The sequence below is a fragment of the Dendropsophus ebraccatus genome, chromosome 7 (genome assembly GCF_027789765.1).
Source record: "Dendropsophus ebraccatus isolate aDenEbr1 chromosome 7, aDenEbr1.pat, whole genome shotgun sequence".
Lineage (NCBI taxonomy): Eukaryota > Metazoa > Chordata > Amphibia > Anura > Hylidae > Dendropsophus > Dendropsophus ebraccatus.
The window spans coordinates 89,353,069-89,375,506 of NC_091460.1; the positions used below are offsets into that span (position 1 = coordinate 89,353,069).

Below are 22,438 nucleotides of genomic sequence, written 5' to 3' on the forward strand. Positions count from 1 at the left end.
TGCTATACTGTACAGTAACTTATAATATCACATATTCAGCTGTTTCTCGTTGTTTGTTTTAACTGTTCTACATGTTATTCAGAATAATGAATAATTATTTTGGGGGTATGGAACCAATTGTCTGCATATCCGTGATTTCTTATAGGAAGATTTGCTTTGGTTTAAGAGTGGAATTGGATTACAAGCATAATCCTGGAACGGATTATGCTCGTAATCCAAGGCTCCACTGTATAATTAATGGCGCAAAAAATAAGGGCTCATGTGGGTCTGTAGGTCATGGCCCCATGATCCTCACCCCAGGACTTCAAAGCAGGATCCTCACCTCTACACACAGAAAGTACTTAAATCAATCACATTTATGATTTATGAAACCTCTGCTGGTGGCCTACGCCTGATGTCAGATTTAGGGCATGTTCACACAATTCCTAACAATAGGTGAGGAATTAAAGCAGAGAGTTTTCTGCATGAAATTTGCTGATTCAGCTCTGGCAGAATAGGCGCAGAACTTAAGCTCCATTGACTTCTCTGGGATTTATGAAGTGGAATCCGCCAAAGAATTGAGAAGACAATTCTATGGGCAGAACGTGGACCTGTGGCTAAACAGTCCACGTGCAAATTCTGCCATGTGAACAAAGGAGCGGAAATCCCAGTGAACCATGGGACATTGCTCACTTCATATTTAACAGGAATTCTAAGCAGAATCCGCGGGAACTTGAGCGCAGATTCAAATTCCTCGCTGATTCCACAATGTGAGCATACCCTCCCCATCTTTATATCTGATTGCAGGGGTAAATCATGGCAGACATCTACACCCCCAATGAGCTGCTGCAAATGCGATAGCTAAATGTAAAAAAAGGGAGAAATAGATTTGTTCTACTGGGTCACGTGAGGAGTGCTGTCAAGTCACCGACCGTTACGCTCGGGGTAGTAACCCGGACCCGTCAGTGCTGATTTTATGTGGCTAGCAAGCACAGATTGTGAGGAGCCAATGACACTGCCGCTCTGCTCACGTGACTTTCTAAGCTCTATTGCTCGGACATGCGCAGTAATCCTTCGACTACGTATTTCCGCTTCCTGCAGCTTGCGCACGCGCAGAGCAGTAAACTCTGCGTCTTATTTGCCTGTGTACACAGAGCATCCGTGCGGTAGTGTGCTTTTACTTGTGTTGTCTCTGCGGAGGGAAGCATGGCGGACGAGCAGCCGATCAGTGATTCCGGCGCCAACACCGAGGTGGAGACCAAGAAGCTGAGCGAGCTGCGCGTGATCGACCTCAAGGCCGAACTGAAGAAACGGAACCTGGACACCGGCGGGAACAAGAGCGCCCTCACGGAGCGACTGAAGCGGGTGGGCAATGGCGGCGTCCCCGAGAAGGGGCTGATGGGAGTGTGGGCAATGGCGGCGTCCCCGAGAAGGGGCTGATGGGAGTGTGGGCAATGGCGGCGTCCCCGAGAAGGGGCTGATGGGAGTGTGGGCAATGGCGGCGTCCCCGAGAAGGGGCTGATGGGAGTGTGGGCAATGGCGGCACGGGCTCATGGAGGTCCAAAATAGTCTAGCTGGCCGTGGGGAGGCCGCACGGGAGCCGCTCTGGGGTCCCGGGTCGCCTGTGTCCTCCTTGGAGGCCCTGTGCCCTCCCTGGGGGCCCTGTGTCGCCTGTGTCCTTGATGGACACATGTATATTATGTCTGTGAATCGCCCCGTTCCCTGTGTCCCCCCACCCGTGTACCCGGAAGTGTGGTGCATTATACATACATGTCACGTGCCGACCCCCCGTTCCCGATCTTCTGTGCCACGATGTCATCTTTGGACGGACTGCCGAAGCTCTCCGATCGTCCCGAGTGCCGGCCGGCACTCGGGACGATCGGAGAGCTTCGGCCGTCTGTCTGAAGATGACGTCGTGGCACAGAAGATCGGGAACGGGCGTCTACACGGTTCAGGTAATGTATAATGCACCACCCTTCCGGGTACACGTGCGGGGGTGGGGGGACACGGGGAAGGGGGCGATTCACAGACATAACATACATTACAAAAGTTGTATAACTTTGTAATGTGTGTTATTCTGTGAATAATTTCTTAGCGCCGCACTACCCCTTTAAACAGTTATACAACTTTGTAATGTGTGTTATGTAAGTGAATGGCCCCCTTCCCTGTGTCCCCCCACCCCAGAAGCGCGATGCCGTATACTCGCCGCATTACTGTCGACCCCGGCCGCCATTTTGGTTCGAACACATCTTTAGGAGGCTGGCCCGACCGCTCCAGCCCTCCCTCATGACTGGCGGCCAGGTGCGGTAGTCAGTGCGTGTGGGGTGCGAGGGGGGGGGTATGTATAGACTGCACAGTACCACTTCCCTCAGTGTGTATGTATAGACTGCACAGTACCACTTCCCTCAGTGTCTGTATGTATAGACTGCACAGTACCACTTCCCTCAGTGTCTGTATGTATAGACTGCACAGTACCACTTCCCTCAGTGTCTGTATGTATAGACTGCACAGTACCACTTCCCTCAGTGTCTGTATGTATAGACTGCACAGTACCACTTCCCTCAGTGTCTGTATGTATAGACTGCACAGTACCACTTCCCTCAGTGTCTGTATGTATAGACTGCACAGTACCACTTCCCTCAGTGTCTGTATGTATAGACTGCACAGTACCACTTCCCTCAGTGTCTGTATGTATAGACTGCACAGTACCACTTCCCTCAGTGTCTGTATGTATAGACTGCACAGTACCACTTCCCTCAGTGTCTGTATGTATAGACTGCACAGTACCACTTCCCTCAGTGTCTGTATGTATAGACTGCACAGTACCACTTCCCTCAGTGTCTGTATGTATAGACTGCACAGTACCACTTCCCTCAGTGTCTGTATGTATAGACTGCACAGTACCACTTCCCTCAGTGTCTGTATGTATAGACTGCACAGTACCACTTCCCTCAGTGTCTGTATGTATAGACTGCACAGTACCACTTCCCTCAGTGTCTGTATGTATAGACTGCACAGTACCACTTCCCTCAGTGTCTGTATGTATAGACTGCACAGTACCACTTCCCTCAGTGTCTGTATGTATATACACTGCACAGTACCACTTCCCTCAGTGTCTGTATGTATATACACTGCACAGTACCACTTTCCTCAGTGTCTGTATGTATATACACTGCACAGTACCACTTTCCTCAGTGTCTGTATGTATATACACTGCACAGTACCACTTTCCTCAGTGTCTGTATGTATATACACTGCACAGTACCACTTCCCTCAGTGTCTGTATGTATATACACTGCACAGTACCACTTCCCATATACATTGCCACAGGGGCTATATGTCATCGGCTGCCGGGGGCTATATATATATATATATAGTAGATCATTGCCGGTAAGATGGCAGCTGGCTGAGGGAACACACCGGCAGCAGGGGGGTATATGGTTGTCAAGTTGCAAGTTTCCATGTTGAACGTTTTCAAACTAAGAAAACAGAGAATCTAAAGGAGGAGGATGCCGTGGCCTCTGCACACAGTAAGTCCCATTTAACATAACATTAATTTTACATGTTTTAAAATGTTGGCAACCAAATATTCTATTTGGCGCCTAAATTTTTCAGGTTAGGAGCCAATGGCTCCTAGGTAAATTTTTTAGTCTGGAGCCCTGCAGGATTTCCTGGTATCGATACTTTATGTTAAGATGTGCGATAGCGCAGCTTAACATAGAGTATAGTGCAGAGAACACGGCCGGCGGCTATCTGAGCGCCGGCCGTGTTCTCTGTGTGCTCCCCACCCCCCGCACGGCTCACCAACTCCTTCTCCATGCTGCCTGGTCCCGGAATCATCTCTCTCCCCCACGCGGCTCACCAACTTCTGCTCCATCTCTATGCTGCCCGGTCAAGCAGGTTGGTGAGCCAGCGTGCCACCGCACATGTGTCACGGCCGGGGGTTAACCCCACACTTCCCACTGGCTCGACCCCTGGTCTGCAACCTGCACTGGCCGTCCGGGTACGGCATGCCGCTGTCACTAATGGAGCGGTATTTATACTGGGCTGTGCTCCGTTGTGACTCCCAGCCCCTGCACACAGGCCGCAGCCTCCTCACTACGGGACAATCTCCAAAGTCATCGGCTGCGGCGTACGGAGCAGCTCGGATGCTGCTGAGTGCTGACACTTCACAGCGGCATCTACACAGTTACACCGGCTATTTAACTGTGTAGATGCCGCTGTGTCAGCAGCATCCGAGCCGCTCCGTGCGCAGCAACCGATGGCTTTGGAGATTGTCCCGTTATGAGGAGGCTGCGGCCTGTGTGTGGGGGCTGGGAGTCACATCGAGGAGGGAGGGAGGAGTGATGCCGGGACCGGGCAGCATGGAGCAGGAGGTGAAGGTTCTGCTCCACTACAACTATTACTATCCCCAATGTACTATACTAGTGCTGGGTCAGCACTGGTATAGTATGTTGGGGATAGTAGTTGTATAGCTATGTGTCAACCATACAACTACTATCCCCAATATACTATATTAATGTTATGTGTCAGCCATACTACTACTACCCCCAATATACTATACTTGTTTTATGTGTCAGCCATACTACTACCCCCCCAACCTACTATACTGTGCATCTGCCATACTACTACTACCCCCATCATACTATACTGTGCATTTGCCATACTACTACCCCAACCTACTATACTGTGCATCTGCCATACTACTACTACCCCCAACCTACTATACTGTGCGTCTGCCATACTACTACTACCCCCAACCTACTATACTGTGCATCTCCCATACTACTACTACCCCCAACATACTATACTGTGCAACTGCCATACTACTACTACCCCCAACCTACTATACTGTGCATCTCCCATACTACTACTACCCCCAACCTACTATACTGTGCATCTGCCATACTACAACTACCCCAACCTACTATACTGTGAGTCAGCCATACAACTATTATCCCCAACATACTATACTGTGTCAGCCATACAACTATTATCCCCAACATACTATACTGTGTCAGCCATACTACTACTACCCCCATCATACTATACTGTGCATTTGCCATACTACTACCCCCAACCTACTATACTGTGCATCTGCCATACTACTACCCCCAACCTACTATACTGTGCATCTGCCATACTACTACAACCCCCAACCTACTATACTGTGCATCTGCCATACTACTACAACCCCCAACCTACTATACTGTGCATCTGCCATACTACTACTATTACCCCCAACATACTATACTGTGCATTTGCCATACTACTACCCCCAACATACTATACTGTGCATTTGCCATACTACTACCCCCAACCTACTATACTGTGCATCTGCCATACTACTACTACCCCCAACCTACTATACTGTGCATCTCCCATACTACTACTACCCCCAACATACTATACTGTGCAACTGCCATACTACTACTACCCCCAACCTACTATACTGTGCATCTCCCATACTACTACTACCCCCAACCTACTATACTGTGCATCTCCCATACTACTACTACCCCCAACATACTATACTGTGCATCTCCCATACTACTACTAACCCTAACCTACTATACTGTGCATCTCCCATACTACTACTACCCCAACCTACTATACTGTGCATCTGCCATACTACAACTACCCCCAACCTACTATACTGTGAGTCAGCCATACAACTACTACCCCCAACATACTATACTGTGTGTCAGCCATACAACTACTACCCCCAACATACTATACTGTGTGTCAGCCATACTACCTTCCCAATCTCGCACAGTATACAGTGTTTGCACCAAAAAAGTCATATATGCAAACACGGTACCAATCAAAGCTGCAAATCACTGAGCACTAAAAAAAGACTCTCAAACAGCCCTACCGGCTGAAAGATTTTAAAAGTTATGGGAATCAGAAAACAGCATTATATTGAATCAAGTATCGAAATAGTATTGAGTATCGAAATAAAAAAGTTGGTATTGGTATCGAACTCAAAATTCTGGTATCGTGACATCCCTAATATATATATATATATATATATATATATATACACACAGTGGTGCCTTGTATTACGGCCATAATTCGTTCCGGGACCGCAAATCCACTCTTAAACCAAAGCAAATTTTTCCATAAGAAATCATAGAAATGCAAACAATTGATTTCACACCCAAAAATATTAATTTTTTTATTCTGAATAACATGTAAAACAGATGAAACAAACATTCAGAAACAGCAGAATATGTGATATTATAAGTTACTGTACAGTAATGGAGAGGATGGGAAACACAAGGACTGACAGAGACTGCAGGGAGTATGAAGGAATGAGCAGGGCAGATGTGGGCACATACATGCAGCACTCTCTGTCCGGGGAAAGAGGGGTTACAGCTATGGAGAGATTACCTCCACAGTCCTGTCCCCTGATATAAGCCCCAGCCTGAAGTGGATCTGCTATCATTTGGAAGGTGAGGGAGACTACCTGGGTGACAATACAAGGCTGTAGACCCCGCTATGCAGACCATGTCCCTCCTCCACTCCCGCTCCCACCCAGTACAGGGAGCTCTTAAACAAAGTCACAGTTTTGAAAAACTGTGAGCTCTTAAACCAAAACGCTCTTAAACCAAGGTACCACTGTATGTGTGTGCATGTATATGTGTGTATATATATATATTATTTTGTGGCAGTGTGAAGGATTTGTGACCTATTGGTAGTGTGTGTATACACATAGTTTTGTGGTTGTGATATCTTGGTGTTATATATTTTGTGACTGTGTGTTGTCTTGGTGACATTTTGTGTGTGTGTGTGTATAATATACACATACACATTTGTGCTTAAAGTGACTGTACGCCCAGGCTGAAGCACTGGAGGCGGGCCGACCCACCCTTAGTGGGAAAAAACCCCTGCCCCTCTATGATGGCGTTCCAGTGATTCTAAAGGAGTCACGTCATGGAGGGGCTGGGGTTTCTTCCCACTGGGGGTAGGTCTGCCCGCCTCCAGTGCTTCAGCCTGGGCCTGGTGGTATGGTCACTTTAAAGTTTACATACCCTGGCAGAATTTTTGCTTTCTTCTCGTGTTTTTTTTTTTTTTTTTTTTTTCAGAGAATATAATTTTCCACTCATTGTTAGTGGTTGGGTAAAGCCATTTATTGTCAAACTACTGTTGTTTTTTTAACCCCTGTGCTCTCCTTTCGCTTTCAAAGAGCCGTAACGCTTTTATTTTTCCATCTACATGGTTGGTTGGGGTGTATTTTTTTCTTTTTTCTTTGGCATTTGATTAGCTGGGGCTGCTGAACTTGGATAAAGCTCTAAGGTTGTCTGGAAAACATGGATACAGCCAATGACTATATCCATGTTTTCCACATAGCCTTAGGGCTTTATCCAACTTCAGCAGCCACCGCTAATCAAATGCCGAAAGCTTGGGTTCGGATCGACTCGAGCATGCTCGAGGTTCGCTTATCTCTATTGCTATGCCATTGCATAGCATTTATCGGAACTATTGGCGATCTGTCCATAGCCTGTTAGACAGCAGACTCTATGCACAGATCACCCATCTGACAGGACGGAGGTAAGTTTTTTTTTTTTTTTTTTTTTTTTACCTATGCCTGTCAGTGTAAGTGATCGGGACCCCCTAAGCCATGCTGCGGGGTTCCCCATCAATCAGTGACAAGAGCTTACCCTGTCACTAACTTCCTTTAAACGCTGCAATGCATAGCAAGATATAATCAGCTGAGTGACCGGGGCTGCCTGTCATTATGTGCGGCTCCAGGGACACTGATGTGTGCAGCGCCGATCGCATTAAAGCAAACATTAAAACCCCTTCATGGCCACAAACGTTTATATATGTTCCTGCTGCATCGGGCATCGGCAACAGGAATGTATATAGCTGTATTGTGGACGTGACGGGGTTATATCATGATGACATCCAGAAACGTCCAAATGATCCTGATCAAAAGATTATGTTCCTCAGTTTTTAATACAGTGCATTATATTCCTCAGTTTTTAATACAGTGCATTACATTCTCTAACATCAATGACAGCTTGAAGTCTTTTGTGGTAGTTTTGGTTGAAGTTCCTCCTTTTCTCAGATGGTAAAGTTGCCTATTCTTCTTGGCAAAAAGTCTCAAGTTCTTTAAATTACTGTGCTATCTAGCATGAACTGCGTGCTTGAGATCTCCCCAGAGTGGCTCAATGATATTATAGTCAGGAGACTGAGATTGCCACTCCAGAACCTTCACTTTGTTCTGCAGTAGCCAATCACAGGTCTATATGGCCTTGTGTTTTGGGTCGTTGTCTACTTGGAACGTCCAAGTACGTCCCTTGCACAACTTCTGGGCTGATGTGTGCAACTTTGCCTTTAGTATTTGCTGATAATGTGCTCCATTTATCTTTCCTTCAAGTTTGACTAAGTTTCCTGTGCCTCTGTAGCTCACACATCCCCAAAACATCAGCGATCCATCACTGTGCTTTACAGTATAAATGGTGTTCCCCTCATCATAGGCTTTTTGACACCTCTCATCCACAAAGACTTCAAGCTGTCATTGATGTTAGAGGGGGAAATACACGGTATTAGGAAATGGGGTATGTAAACTTTTGATCAGGGCCATTTGGATGTTTTTGGCTGTCATTATTACTTAAAAAGAGAAAACCCAGTAGTTTGACAGTAAATGGCTCCACCCGACCAATAAACATAAATGGGGAAAAGTTTGTTTTATGCATATTCTCAGAAAAAAGGACAAGAAAGCAGAACTTCTGCCGGGTTATGTAAACTTTTGAGCACACTTCTGTGTGTATGTATGTATGTGTGTGTGTGTGTGTATATATATATATAAATATATATATATATATATATATATATATATATATATATATATATATATATATATATATATAATATATATTTTTATTATTATTATTATTATTATTATTATTATTATATTATAAAAAATTTGTGACCTCTTGCTGGTATAGAGTATGTGTCATCCCTGTGGCAGGATTGAAAAAACAAACATAAACCTTTATTTTTTAGGCTATTGAGGAGGAGGGTGGAAATCCAGATCAGATCCAATTAACCACTGATACGCCAAGCAAAAAGACTCCTAAGCGTAGTGGAAGAGGTAAGTGTGTCACAGTGGGGCCTTTATAGTAACGCAGCTCAGTGTATGGAGCTGACGTTTCTCCCTCCTTGTGCTGTTTTTACTACTTCTGCTTCTGGGGTCCTGTCAGTCTGCTAATGATGCCTAACCTATGGAGATGCCATTAGGGATATTTTCTTGGAAAAACCTCATTAAAATTTTCCCATAAATCTGTTTGGGAATTATAAAAACTAAGATCCGCAAGCTGTAGAAGACAGTAGAAGACTGTTGGGATGTATCAACTGTGTGCAACCAGTGAGAACATGCACAGGAATTAGTCAAATGTGAAGAAAGAGCAGGAGAGCACTCGCCAACATATGGAAAACTTTTGCAGTCTTTATTCCATCAGGCGATAAAATCCTTAGAACAACAGGCTAAGACGCTTCAGCACATGCTTTAGAGTGACAGCTGTTTCGTGTGAATAAAAATATGCTCATATCCAGACAGTCATTTAATCCTGCTGGACCCTGTGCATTTAGTCTTTATTATCCAATGTGCTTCTGTATCACGTCCAGCAATAGTCTGAATGACTTTTTGTGAATTGGAGATTGCACCACTAGGAAACATTTACCAGAGACTGTTCATGCTCCAGTGCTAGTTTGGTATACTAGGAAGTGCCGATCACTATATCTTGATTTATACACGCCCACAAGGCTAAAATTACCTGCAGGTATAAATGGCCTGCACTTAATTCCTAAAACACCCATCTTACTAGGGCTGGGCGGTATACCGCAAAAATACCGATACCGTCACTGGCGTTGGTTAACCGACCTCAACTCTGCCAGGACGGTATCTGCGGTATTCCCCCCACCCACCCGGCGGCCGCATGCTCTGGTGCAGGGAGAGAGAGGGGTCCCGGGTGGAGAGGTGGAGGCGAGACAGCTGATGCTCCGGTTTACCTCCCCAGCCAGGACGCACATATACTGCTGCAGGGCAGGAGATGGAAGATCCTGCTGTGTGGGCTGGAGAGGAAGGCTGGAGATGTGACAGGCTGCGCACAGGCGGCAGCGTCCCCTCCAGTGTGAGCTCAGCGCTGCTGCTGCCAGGCGGCTCACTTCTCCTAGCTTCTCTGGAAGCTGCACGGTGAGCCCTGCCCCCCTCTCCCGCATATATAGTTGGGGTCAGGTATGGGTCGGCACCTCCATGCTTCACTGGCCACCGCACTCTGTCCCCGCACTGGAATCCTCGGAGCCCCGTTATGTTTTGTCAGTGCTGGAAGCAGCCATGTGTGACGCTCAGTCCGGGACACAGGTATATGTGCTACAGCACTGAGTGACAGAAGCCGAGGATTCCTGTGCGGAAGAGAGAGCGGTGCCTGGGGGAGGAAGGAGGTGTCCACCCCATACCTGACCCCTGCAGCCACTGAGTGACTGGGGGTAGATATGAGAGATAGATAGAGAGAGAGAGAGAGAGAGATAGATAGATAGATAGGAGATCTTCTATCTCTCTCTCTATCTCTTTCTATCTATCTATCTATCTATCTAAATCATGGGAAAATAGTAGCAGCACTTCAAGAGAGGTAGAAGTCAAGACCTGGGACCGTATTTAAATAGTATAGGAAAATCCACAGCACTCCTAATGCAATTCAAGTTGCGATTTATTGAAAAAGCAAGTGCAGCATACAGACGCAACGTTTAAGCAGCTATTCGCTGCCATTTTCAAGCTTGAAAATGGCGGCGAATAGCTGCTGAAACGTTGCGTGTGTATGCTGCACTTGCTTTTTCAATAAATCGCACCTTGAATTGCATTAGGAGTGCTGTGGATTTTCCTATACTATCTGTCTATACATACACACACACACTAATATATATATATACACACTGTATATATATATATAGATAGATACATAGATAGATAAAGCAAACAATATAGGCAGCACACTAAACAAACTGTGGAGGCCAGCAGTCGAATACCAAGTCAGCTAGTAAAAAATACTCTGCAGCACTCTGATGGTAATACAAACGTGAATTTATTCCATATAACAATGTGCAGCAAACTTCACACGTAATATACAATGTTTCGTCGTCTCCTACACCATTTTCAAGTGGCATTTGAAAATGGTGTAGGAGACGCCAAAACGTTGTATATTATTTGTGAAGTTTGCTGCACATTGTTATATGGAATAAATTCACGTTTGTATTACCATCAGAAAATAGGGTTTTCAAAACGGGTGTGGCTTTTAAAAGGGGCGTGTCATAATTATCGTTCAATTTATCGTTACCGCGGCTACATGTACGATAAACCGCGATATTGATTTAGGCCATTATCGCCCAGCCCTACATCTTACCGTGTGATATACAATGCTACCGCTGTTCTTGAACTTTAAATGACATTGTCTCCCCCTATTTGCATTCTGACTCTTCTACACACGTGTAAAAGGTAAATTTACCATTTTTCATACCTGAACCCATGTACTGATGATGGCACAGGGGGGGCGGGGCGTACAGTAGCGATGTGGGCGGGGCTAAGTGACCCAGTTGCAATAATAATTTTTTGTGAACTTCTTTCAAGCAACATTTAATTTCTTTAAAATGTTTTATTTTTTTTAAAGCCATCAAACAATATAAAAGTTATGCAAGTTGCAAATCGTTTTAATCGTACCAACTTGAGGAGCATATATAACAAGTCAGTTCTACAAAAACAAAAAACAAGCCAAACAAAAAATAGCTTTTTTGTTCATTTTTACAGCGCATAATTTTTTTTCCTGGTTTTGCAGCATATTTTATGCAAAAATTAAGTCTGCCATTGCGAAATAAAATTAGTGGTGCAAAAAATAAGGGCTCATGTGGGTCTGTAGGGGAAAAATACAAGTGCTATGGCCTTTTAAACACAAGGGGTTAAGCGTCGGATAATTAAAATAGATGAATGTGTAATTTTTTATTTTCTTAATTTATTCTGTGTTTTTTTATTTTTTTTTTATTCCCCCCCCTTACAGTGCAAAAGCAGGAAGAAGTGGATGATAATGGAGTAGAGGATGATTCGGGTGACAGCCAGGTACAAACACTTCTGTTTTGTGTTCTCAGTTAGGTGCCAGATATATGTAATTTCTATAGTATTGGACCTTCTCCTCCAGGTGAAGGGGGCAAAGTAGAGTTGAGTGTACTATTTGCTGGAGTATCAGACTTGTGTAAAATAGCAAGTCTCATCCCCTAAGTGTTTGGTGTCTTAAAGAGACTCTGTACCCACAATCTGCCCCCCCACCCCCCCCACCGTTTGTTCCTTCAGATAGCTGCTTTTAATCCAAGATCTGTCCTGCAGTCTTTTTGGCAGGTGATGCAGTTATTGTGCTAAAAAACAACTTTTTAACTGGAGCATTTCAAATGATGAGGAGGGACAGAGAGGTTGTGCCAGCCTAATGCATTCACAATCTAGGCCACTCCCTTAGGGCACAGCGCTGCCAGTTTAAAAGTTGTCTTTTAGCACAATAACTGCATTACCTGCCAAACGGACCCCAGGACAGATCTTGGATTAGAAGCAGCTATCTGAAGGAACAAGCGGTTTGGGGGGGTCAGATTGTGCGTACAGGGTCACTTTAAAATAGCCAATAAACATGCGGGGAAGGAGCAGACACATCCTGCTATGCTGCAGACATGTTTGCTACTGGTTTAGCAGTGATTGGCTGGCTGCACCAGGTGCCCTGGATCTATATAAACTCAGGTCACCTGATGATTTCTGTTAGCTGACAGAGAGCGCTGCTGGAGCAGGGACAGAGCAGATGTAGGGCTTAGATTATATAGTTAGGTAGGTGACTAGCTAACAATCGCCTAAAAGTCCTTTATAGTGGTCTAGTAATCTCGCAGTGTGACACCAAAATAAGGACTAGTGACATTTGGGGGGGGGGGTAGCATCAAAGAATCTGACGTACAGTATAATATATATAGATATAGATATATATAGAGAGAGAGAGAACGAACAATTGATAGATATAGCCAGTTTCACACATACAGGATCGCAGCCCGTTTCACACTGTACGTTCTGTAGCGAAATCCGCTGCTATCCTGTGTCCTGTCATTTTTGTATAGGCTTACATACTCGCAGCACATTTTTCATTCCGCTGTGGATATGTAAAGCCCTGTCTCACTTAACCCGGCCCTGCTAATACATTACCTGGCTGTGCTCCTGCTTGCTGCTTAGGCTCCCTAAAGTCCTGCTCAACAGCCATCAGTGGCTGTGGCAGGGCAGCGCAATTATTGGCTGAATGGAACATCAGGGAGCTGGGAGCCTGAGAAGCAACAGGAGCATGAGCAGGTAATTTATTAGCCAGACAGGCCTTAAGTGGGACAAAGCCTTACATACTCGCAGCGGAGTTCTCTTTGGGCTGCGAGTATGTAAGTCTATATAAAATGACAGGACACAGGATCACAGCAGAAATTGCCGTGTGAATTTCGCTGTAATTCTGTATGTCTTCTATTGTTCCTCACTTAGTTCTACTCTTACTCTTTCTACTTTTTTTTTTTTTTTTTTTTCTACAGGAGAATGAAGACACAAATCAGAATAAAGGTATTGTCTACATTATTTGGTGACTTTTTTTTTTTTTCTACAAGCTTTTATAATTTTTTATTTTTTTTTAATTTGTTTTCTATTCTGACCAGTTACTTTGCGCGGTATTCTGTTGATGAGGTGTGGGCAACAGAGATTGGAAAAGTAAACTCCCAGATCTGTGGAATTAGTCTGTGTATAGCTTGTTAACATGACAAGAATTTCATAGATCTGGTGATGATCAGGTGTTTGGTTGCCATTATGTAAGAAGATGACAGTAATTTGGACCACTCTCCGTTTTCCTTCGTGATTCGCGTTGGCTCGTTGCGTTTCTTGCATACGGGATCTTGTTTAGGATGACCTAATTCTTAGTGGATTTCTCAGAAATTTGGAATGATTCTCATTGAAATCCTACTATAAATTAAAGGACGATTGAAGCCTAGAAGACAACAGAAATTCTACATAAAGTCAAGGAAGCGTGAATTCAAGACGACATGAATTTTTAAGCGGCTTCCATGCTTGCAGCATTGTAATGTGATTAGTCTTGCTTGCATTGAGCTCAGTATACACATACAGCATGAAGCAACTTTCCAATCTCTGTCTTGTGTTCTGATTCGGCAGCCATGCCGCTTCCACATTTGTGAATTTGTTTTTTTCTCTTGGTGATTAAATTGTGCCGTTCTATTCCTATTAAATCTATAGAAAATGAGAAAGTGCTGGAGATATTGGGGGAAAGTGATAAATGTGAACTGCTTAAAGAAGAGGTTCCAGAAGTAGTCGATTCGGGTAATCAGGAGGACAGTAATGCTGAACCGGAGAAGCCCAAAGAGGAAGAAGAGGTTTTTGTGACAATCGAATCTGCTGACAGCACTTTGGATTTAGATGGAGAATCCAATCATGGTTGTGAAGATGAAGAGAGTAAAGATGTAGCTTCTGATGATAGGGAGTCTAAAGAACAAAGCATAAACAAGGATATAGACTCTGAGATGTTAGATGTAGATAAAACCTGTGATCAGAGTAGCCAGATTCAAGCTGAGCTCACAACAAGTCTGGAAAATGAGGAAAAACCACCTGATGGTGAAGAGGAGGCCAAGAAAAGTCAAGATGTGCAAGACGAAAGCTCTGCCCTAAGAGAGTCCTCTGCAAAAGAGGATGATCAGAAAATGAGGTTTGTTGTCTTCTCAGTATTAGAAAGATTATTTTAAGGAGTTTTTAGCTCTGGTTTGTTTTGTCAGTGTTTACCGTAGTACATCTGGGTAGGTTTTTAACTGACAGTTTGATTTAGATGGTCTATAATAAAGTGTGCATGTCATTTCTCCAAGATCATTCTGAGAAGTTCCAATGTTTTGTATTGAACTTGTGAGGTTGCCATGTTATTCACTAATTGCAGTTTTTTCCTTAGTTCGGCTGATGAAGATCCTAGTAAAAGCATTGCTAAAGATGAGAAAGGTATGTAGCAAATTAAGACCTTATTAATAAAAAGTAAAGCAATTACAATGTAACATAGGTAAAAAGGTTTAAAAAATACAAGAGTCCATCAAGTTAAACCTACAGAAACCCAGTTTAGTATCATCTGCAGAAATGGAGATGCTACTCTGTAGCCCCTCTACAAGGTCACTAATAAACATGTTAAAAAGAAGTGGCCCCAGTACTGCAACACAGCATCGCCTCTACTGAGAAAGCTGGCCAAAGCATGAGGCTGCAGTGCGGGAAGGTTCAGGTAGCGGATGATGTCATGGGGGTTGTAGTCTTTAAGAAATCAGTTTACATCAATAGGGCAGACAAAGGGGAGGTTTTATTAAGCCTTAACGCACCACCCCTTTCACCTGGCCAGATTTACTAAGAGGCATATGCAGGCATTGCACAAAAAATCTACAACCGCTCAGTGCAGGTGTAGGTGTTTGCCTGGTTTACACCTGTTTCCATGCATCAACCCTAATAAATTAGGCACGGGAGGAGGCCACCGCTCCTCCTTGCCTGCCCATTAGGCGAGCTGGGGATAAGATTGGCGTAAGAAAGGGAGAAAACAAGAATCTGCGCCTTCTCTCTAGTATATGCCAGGGAAACAACAATGATAACTCTTCCCCATAATGTACATTCACGTGTGTGGTTGATTCTGCTTTACAGCTGCAGCACAATTTGTGATTATGGATATCAAATAGATTACTAAAATATGAAACTTTTACTTGTAACTTTTCTGCGTGTTTGGGGACAGGGGCTTTATTCCTGGACCTCCTGCTCTGTTCTCAGAGGAAGTGCATGCAATACTACTGTATTTTCCAACACATAAGACTACTTTTAAACCCCGAAAAATCTTCTCAGAAGTTGGGGGTCGTCTTATACGCTGGATATGGTCGCCCCATATGGTAGGGGGGCTCAAAAATGGTCGCATCCCCACCAGATGGAGCGACCACTGTTAATAAAAACAAACAGTTAACTCACCTGGGGCCCGTTCCCGACCTCCGCGCATCTTATTTCCCGTTTCCGGTGCAGGCATTGTGACATACACTGACTGCGCCGGGATCCCCTAAGCTCTCCCCAGCAGCGGAGCGTCTCATCTAAGAAGCTCGGAGATGCTTGGCTGCCTGGAGAGCTTCGGAAGAATGACAGAGGCTTGGAGTACTTCTGAAGCTCTACCGGCAGCTGAGATTCTCTGATGAGACGCTCGGCTGCTCGGGAGAGCCTCGGGGATCCCGGCGCAGTCAGTGTATGTCACACTGCTGCGCCGGGAACGGGACAAAAGAAGCGCGGAGGCCGGGAACGGGCCCCAGGTGAGTTAAGTTTTTTTCGTTTTTTTTTTTTTTTTTTTTTTTTCCATTTAGCTGCAGTCAACCCCTGCATGACCATAGCAGGGCTGCGGTCAGGCAGGGGTTGACATTTTCCGGTGTATAAGGCGTACCCCTGACAATCTTCTTAAGTTAGGGGGCATCTTATATGCCCAGTCACCTTATATGTCGGAAAATACGGTATATGCATTATCACTTGCTTATGGCAGTACTATAGGGTGTAAACTGGCATTATGAGCATATGCCCTCGATATTCATGAGCACTGGCAGCTTTGTGTATAGAATATATGTGTGTATATATAGGCAGAGGGTGGAGTGAGTAGTGTGGGGATGAAGCCCATTCTGCATATCCGGACAATGGCTGAGCAGAATGTCGGTAATGCACCTATGACTAGTTTATGCTTCCCTCGTTTAAGGCAGAGTATACCCAGTGACAGATTCTCTTTAAGTGATACCTTCAATTCTAAAGAATGTTTATTATAACACCTTAATATGTGAAAACGAACCATTGTTTAAATTTTTTGTTAACATATTTTTAAAGAATTTTGGTGGGTAAGTGTTCTAATTGGGCCAATTCTGTGCAAAATCCATAGTTAGAACAGGGCTTACGCATGGACCTCACTGATGTGGGGCTTTGCCATGGCAGCCTAAGCCCCCGGCGTCCTCTGTGTCTATGCGATGACTAGTGCACATTAAGCAGAGTGCTCCTATTCTCTACAGCAGACTCAAAGGTGACATCTTAGATCTGAGGCGTCACCTTCCCTTTTCCTCTCCATCTGGCCCAGGCCTCTTTGATTTCTTCCAGCTACTATTCATCTGTTCAATACCTGCCAGACAAACATCTTCAGTTCTGCATTTTTCCTTCAACTTCCTTCCCTTTTTCCTACCTTTTAGGGTCCCATACAGTAGTAATTCTGCTTTTTGGTGTCATGTGCAGTAAAGTGAGTAGGTATGTGGGTTGCCCCCATATAGTAGTAATATCCCCTTCTATAACCCCTGCCCATAGCAATAATGATCCCCTCTTGTGTACTGCACCCACCACCACCCATAGTCATAATGTCTCCCTGTTTGATATAGCCCCTCCACAGTAATATTGCCACCTGCTTTATACAGCCTCCCACCCACAGCCATAATGCCTCCTGTTGTGCTTCAACTTTAAAAAAAAAAAAAAAAAAAAAAGCCTCATGCTCACCTATTGTAGGAAATCGGCAAGATGCTCAATCTTCTGACTCCAGTGTCTGTCTGTCAGCCAGACAGATTCTCCAGCAGGCAAGATCCTATCATTATGCCTGCTTGAGAGATCACGCTCTGGCTGCTCCTAGGCTGCAGGCACGAGGCCCACAGTCTAAGCAGCAGGATGCTGAAAGGTCCTGCTGCTCTGTTCTCCTTATGTTCAGCCCCCCACCATGCAGTGATTGGACTGAACATAACAGCACTAGGGCGTGTCTAGAAGTTGTGGCCGCAGGTTCTAGGGATGCTGAAAGGTGCAAGGCCCAGGGAGAAATAATTAGCGGCTCGCATGTTGCCTGGGTCTGCTCCAGACTGTATGCTGTAGCTCAGTCCGGCACTACACTCATTTAGAATAGCTATAGCTCTGTCCGGCACTAGAGTCATTTAGCTTAGCTGTAGCTCATAGTTTTGTCCACAGCTCAAAAAACTAAATGATTAAACTTCCACAAAAAGGGAATAATATAGACCCCCTTTATGTGACCAGGGCACAGACCATAATATAGATGGTACCCCAAGATTGTTTATGGCTACGCCCAAGATGTTATGGCAGCAGACTCGGCCAAGGTTGTCTGTTTTGCCTCTGTGGACTGAGCCCCTGCTGCCCTGCCTCTGCCCACTTTACCCCTCATAGCTGTGCTATAGCAGGTAAGGCATTGTCCCAAGAAAGGACAGAAGACACTGAAGGGGAGTGTGAATGCCAATCCTCAACTACCTATCCCGCCCCGCCCCAGGTGGTGTACATATATTACTCAGATCATCGTCCCTGGCATGATCCGCACAAAATGTGTTACTAATTACTTTTCTCCTCCATTCTCTGCCAGGCTTAACAAGGGCAGCAATGTGACTTGGTGGTTAGCACTGCTGAGGTTATATGTCCTCCTTCTTTACTTGAGTATCTAGGCTATCCAATTCCAAAGAAACCCTAAAGTTCCCTTCTGCATGGTGGAGTCTACATTAATTTACAGCTAGTCACCCCTGTAGCAGCATATTCCTGTTTTGCAGTCTTCTCGCTTCTATGGCGCTCTCTCCAGCTTCGTTGGTAGCTGCCTCATTTTATGTCATTTACTGCAATGTCGATACAAATGTGTGGTCTTGTTAGATAGAATAGTAAGTGACCACTTTCAGCTTCTTGGCATAATGGACCACTATAGTCTTGTCCCCCTGAGAGGAAGTGAGCATTGCAAGCAGATTTTTTTTAATCTTTCAGGAAAGTTTAGGTCTTATTCCAAGGGCTTCTCACTGGACCTTCCTCCTTTTTTTTTTTTTTTTAATCTCCCATACTTATGCCTTCTGGACTCTTTTCTCTACCTCCACTTATGACAATAACTTCTGTTATTGGTATAACCCTGTGGTCTACAGTTCTTCAAGCATAATCATCTTGTCTTATGTTAGTCTTCCCTCTGAGCCACTAGAGGCGCTCTTTATGGTTATCTGATCAGTCTGCCCTCCTTCAGTGGATGGGTAACCAACTTGGTCCTCTGTCTTTAAGGATATTAATCCAGTAAGGGATATCATCTATTTACCAGCAGCTCTGGCCTCTCATTCCTTGGCATTGTAGCTTCATTCAGCGGCAGTTCCTCTTGTCTTCCTCTCTTCCTGGGGTTTGCCGTCTTCCAACCCATGTCTCCTGTACCCCTAACAAAACAGAGAAAATAAGGCTTTAGTTCTCTTCATTGGGAGTCACAGCATACATCCCTTCACCATCCCTTTTGTGATTCCCTACGTGAGTCTTTCTCTGTTTTTGGACTCTTGGTATCATCTTCTATGGCACAGAACTGAGTAGCTGTCAACAGACTGAGAGATGTTATGGTGAGTACACAGCCACCAATATTACTAGTGGTGAACACCTTATGATCGTATATGCATGTTCAGGTGAGAAAGGAAACTCCATGTATTTCATTCATTGTGGGACTTATGAGTATTTGTTCATCTGGCAGCACGTAGACAAACAATGCCAGTCCTAAGGTGCTGCCCCTCTCACCCGCAGCGTATATATGTCAGTGGGAAATGAGTGGGTTTTTGCCATTATAATGTACTGAATGCAACACTTGGCTCTACTCTAGTTCACTTTCCTGTTAGATAATTTTGGCATTGTGCTTTCTTCTGTACATGTTGTGTGCTAGAATTTCAGCTTTGGAGAAAAAGTCTTTTGTAACTTCTGCATTCCTCATGATTGACATGACTTTATCTGATACTAGGACAAATCGATGCCAGTTCTGGTAAGAATTTGTGGGTGAGTGGTCTTTCATCTACCACAAGAGCAACAGATCTGAAGAACCTCTTCAGCAAGTATGGAAAGGTATAGTATTATAGTATGGGAAGGGTATGCTATGCATTATAGTATAGTAAGGTGTAGAATGATAGTGTAGAAAAGGTATAGTACATATAGTATGGGAAGGTATAGTACATATGATGATATGGCATGGTATAGCACATATTATAGTTTGGGAAGGTATAGTAGTATACTAGAATATGGGGAGGCCTAATATATGGAAATATTATAAGGAAGAAATCTAATTTCCCTTACGGTTTGTCAGCACTGCAACATTTTCTTGATTTATGCTAAAAAGAGAACCATTTTCTCCTCCCTGTCAGACAGCTTGTTGAGAACTTGTCCTGTATTGGCAGGGACATGTATCTATATGTTAGATTGCACAAATCACAAGGCTTTTAGACTTCCTCATGCAGCTGCTGAAGTTTATGTTGCTGTGAAAACATCATAAGAGTTGATGAGTTCTGTGCACACATCCTATTCTTCTGTGGACAGCCGGGCCCTTGTCACCAGTGACAGGCAGTGTAAGCTGCTCCTGTCACCGACCACACAGCAGGGTACCCGACCTGTTTCTCATGCTGTCAGATTGGCAGTGAATTTAAATTTTCCCCATAAATGTTTTACATCCTTATGAGACATCCGTAGTTTTCGGTACGTTTAATTTTTCCTAGGATTAGGAAACATCCGTCAGCTTTCTTCTCCCTATAAGTAATCACTTAATGTTAAGCGTAACTGTCATGTTTTTTTATTGCAGAAATCAGTAGTATAAGCGATTTTAAGAAACTCTGTAATAGGTTTTATCAGCCAAAAAAGCCTCCTTCTGTACTCAAGAAGCAATCTCCCAGCCTCCCCCCTTGACTTCTTATCTGTGCATTATCAGGCAAACACGTCTTCATTACAGAGAAGCCAGTGAAGACGGGCTCTGCTCTCTCCATTCTATCCTTATGGAGGGGGGAGGGGCCGAGGGAGATGAGGGAGCAGGAAGAGGTGACATGAAGGTCAGCTGTTTGTAGACTCTCTGGGCAGCTAAACCGCAGGATTCTGGGGTCAGAAAGGTCAGTGCTTATCTATGAAGTTACTGAGAGAAGATTGCAGGGTGTTGGGCTTTGCAAGACTGCTCCGTGCTCAGTCACTCCTCACAGCCCCTCCCATCTCCATAGCCACATAATGGAGACAGAAATCCTGCTTCATTTGATGTGAGGGGGGAGGCTGGGAGATTGCTTTTTCACTACAGAAGGAAACTCTTTTAGTACATAAAACCTATTACAGAGTTTCTTAAAATCACTTCTACTGTTGATATTTAATGTTTTCAGAAAAATGGCCCTGAAATGTCCGTAATTCTATAAATGTAGGGGCTAATTTTTGTTTCACACTTTTCAGGTTGTGGGTGCTAAGGTGGTAACCAATGCCCGGAGCCCTGGAGCACGCTGTTATGGGTTTGTAACCATGTCCTCCTCAGAAGATGCAACAAAATGCATAAACCATCTGCACCGAACAGAACTTCATGGGAGAATGATTTCTGTAGAAAAGGCAAGTCATGGTGTGATCACATTCGCATAGAAAATTTACCTCCCGCTGCCTGGAGAAGGATGTGTGATCCCAGGTAGCCTTTGGCCTGCATCCATCCAGCAGCTAGTGACTTAGTTGCCATTGGAGATCCTGGCAGCAGCCGTGGTCATGTGACAATCTTGCTAGATCTCATTTTACAGTAAGGGCCCTATCCATTCCTGGCTTTGGCTGAAAAAATCTGTAAGATAATCTGTCAGACATCTTTTGGTGTAATAGGGCCTTTAGATTGTGTTTTTTAATTATTTATTTTTTTAATTCTGGAGCTACAAGACTTATGTATCCTTATCTGCCACAGCACAACGAACCATGTAAACAGTGCGCTTCCTGGAGCAACCACTGTTTCAGGCTACTTGGCCGCCCTTCAGCCAGAATCAGGCTTGGTTGAGATTGCTTATGACACACACATAATTAGGGCTTTTGGACCCCCCAACCCAACCCGCTTTCATATACATGCTTAGTGTTTTATAATAAACTGGAATATCTCTCCCTTTGGCATTAGACCCTCTGATCTTGAATCAGTACAAGATGCCATCTACCTTCCCCTTCCAAATGCATCAGCTAATATCTTCAGAAGTCCTTGGGTGGAGTTCTTTTGGGAGTGTTAGAGTAGGGAAAGATTCTCCATCTTCACCATTCCACCTGCTGTCGCTGCCCCTGAACGCTCTTTTCCAATAAATACAAAATGAACTAATAGTTTGAGTAGCTTTGTGATGTGCTGTTCTTCTGTTACTAGAATTATATGACCCTGCACAGTCTGGTAGTGTAAGCCGCTGTAGAGAGACAACGAGTTGGAACTGGCACGTCTTACATTTCTACTAAAGATAACACAAAAACACTTAAATTCCTACATATATCCTACAATTGGTGAACACCAAAATCTGTGACTATCTATAGCCTTTACAACAACGCTACAGAAAGAAGAAAACAAAAGAAGCACTAAAAAAGCAAGGAAAAAATACCCAAAAGTTAAAAGACCAGAAACTTTTTTTTTTTTGCCAACTT

The 22,438-nt window shown here is 44.3% G+C and overlaps 1 protein-coding gene across 1 annotated transcript in view; it reads left to right on the forward strand.

Annotated features, from left to right (window-relative positions):
• Positions 1–1,079: 1,079 nt before the first annotated feature.
• Positions 1,080–22,438, forward strand: part of LOC138797557 (scaffold attachment factor B2-like) — a 48,384-nt gene continuing 27,025 nt past the window's right edge. Inside the window, exons 1-8 of the mRNA XM_069977874.1 lie at positions 1,080–1,344; positions 8,995–9,082; positions 12,036–12,094; positions 13,573–13,600; positions 14,282–14,747; positions 14,982–15,028; positions 19,794–19,894; positions 21,248–21,397. Coding sequence (XP_069833975.1) covers positions 1,186–1,344; positions 8,995–9,082; positions 12,036–12,094; positions 13,573–13,600; positions 14,282–14,747; positions 14,982–15,028; positions 19,794–19,894; positions 21,248–21,397 — 1,098 coding nt within the window. The 5' untranslated portion in view covers positions 1,080–1,185. The remainder of the gene's footprint in view (positions 1,345–8,994; positions 9,083–12,035; positions 12,095–13,572; positions 13,601–14,281; positions 14,748–14,981; positions 15,029–19,793; positions 19,895–21,247; positions 21,398–22,438) is intronic.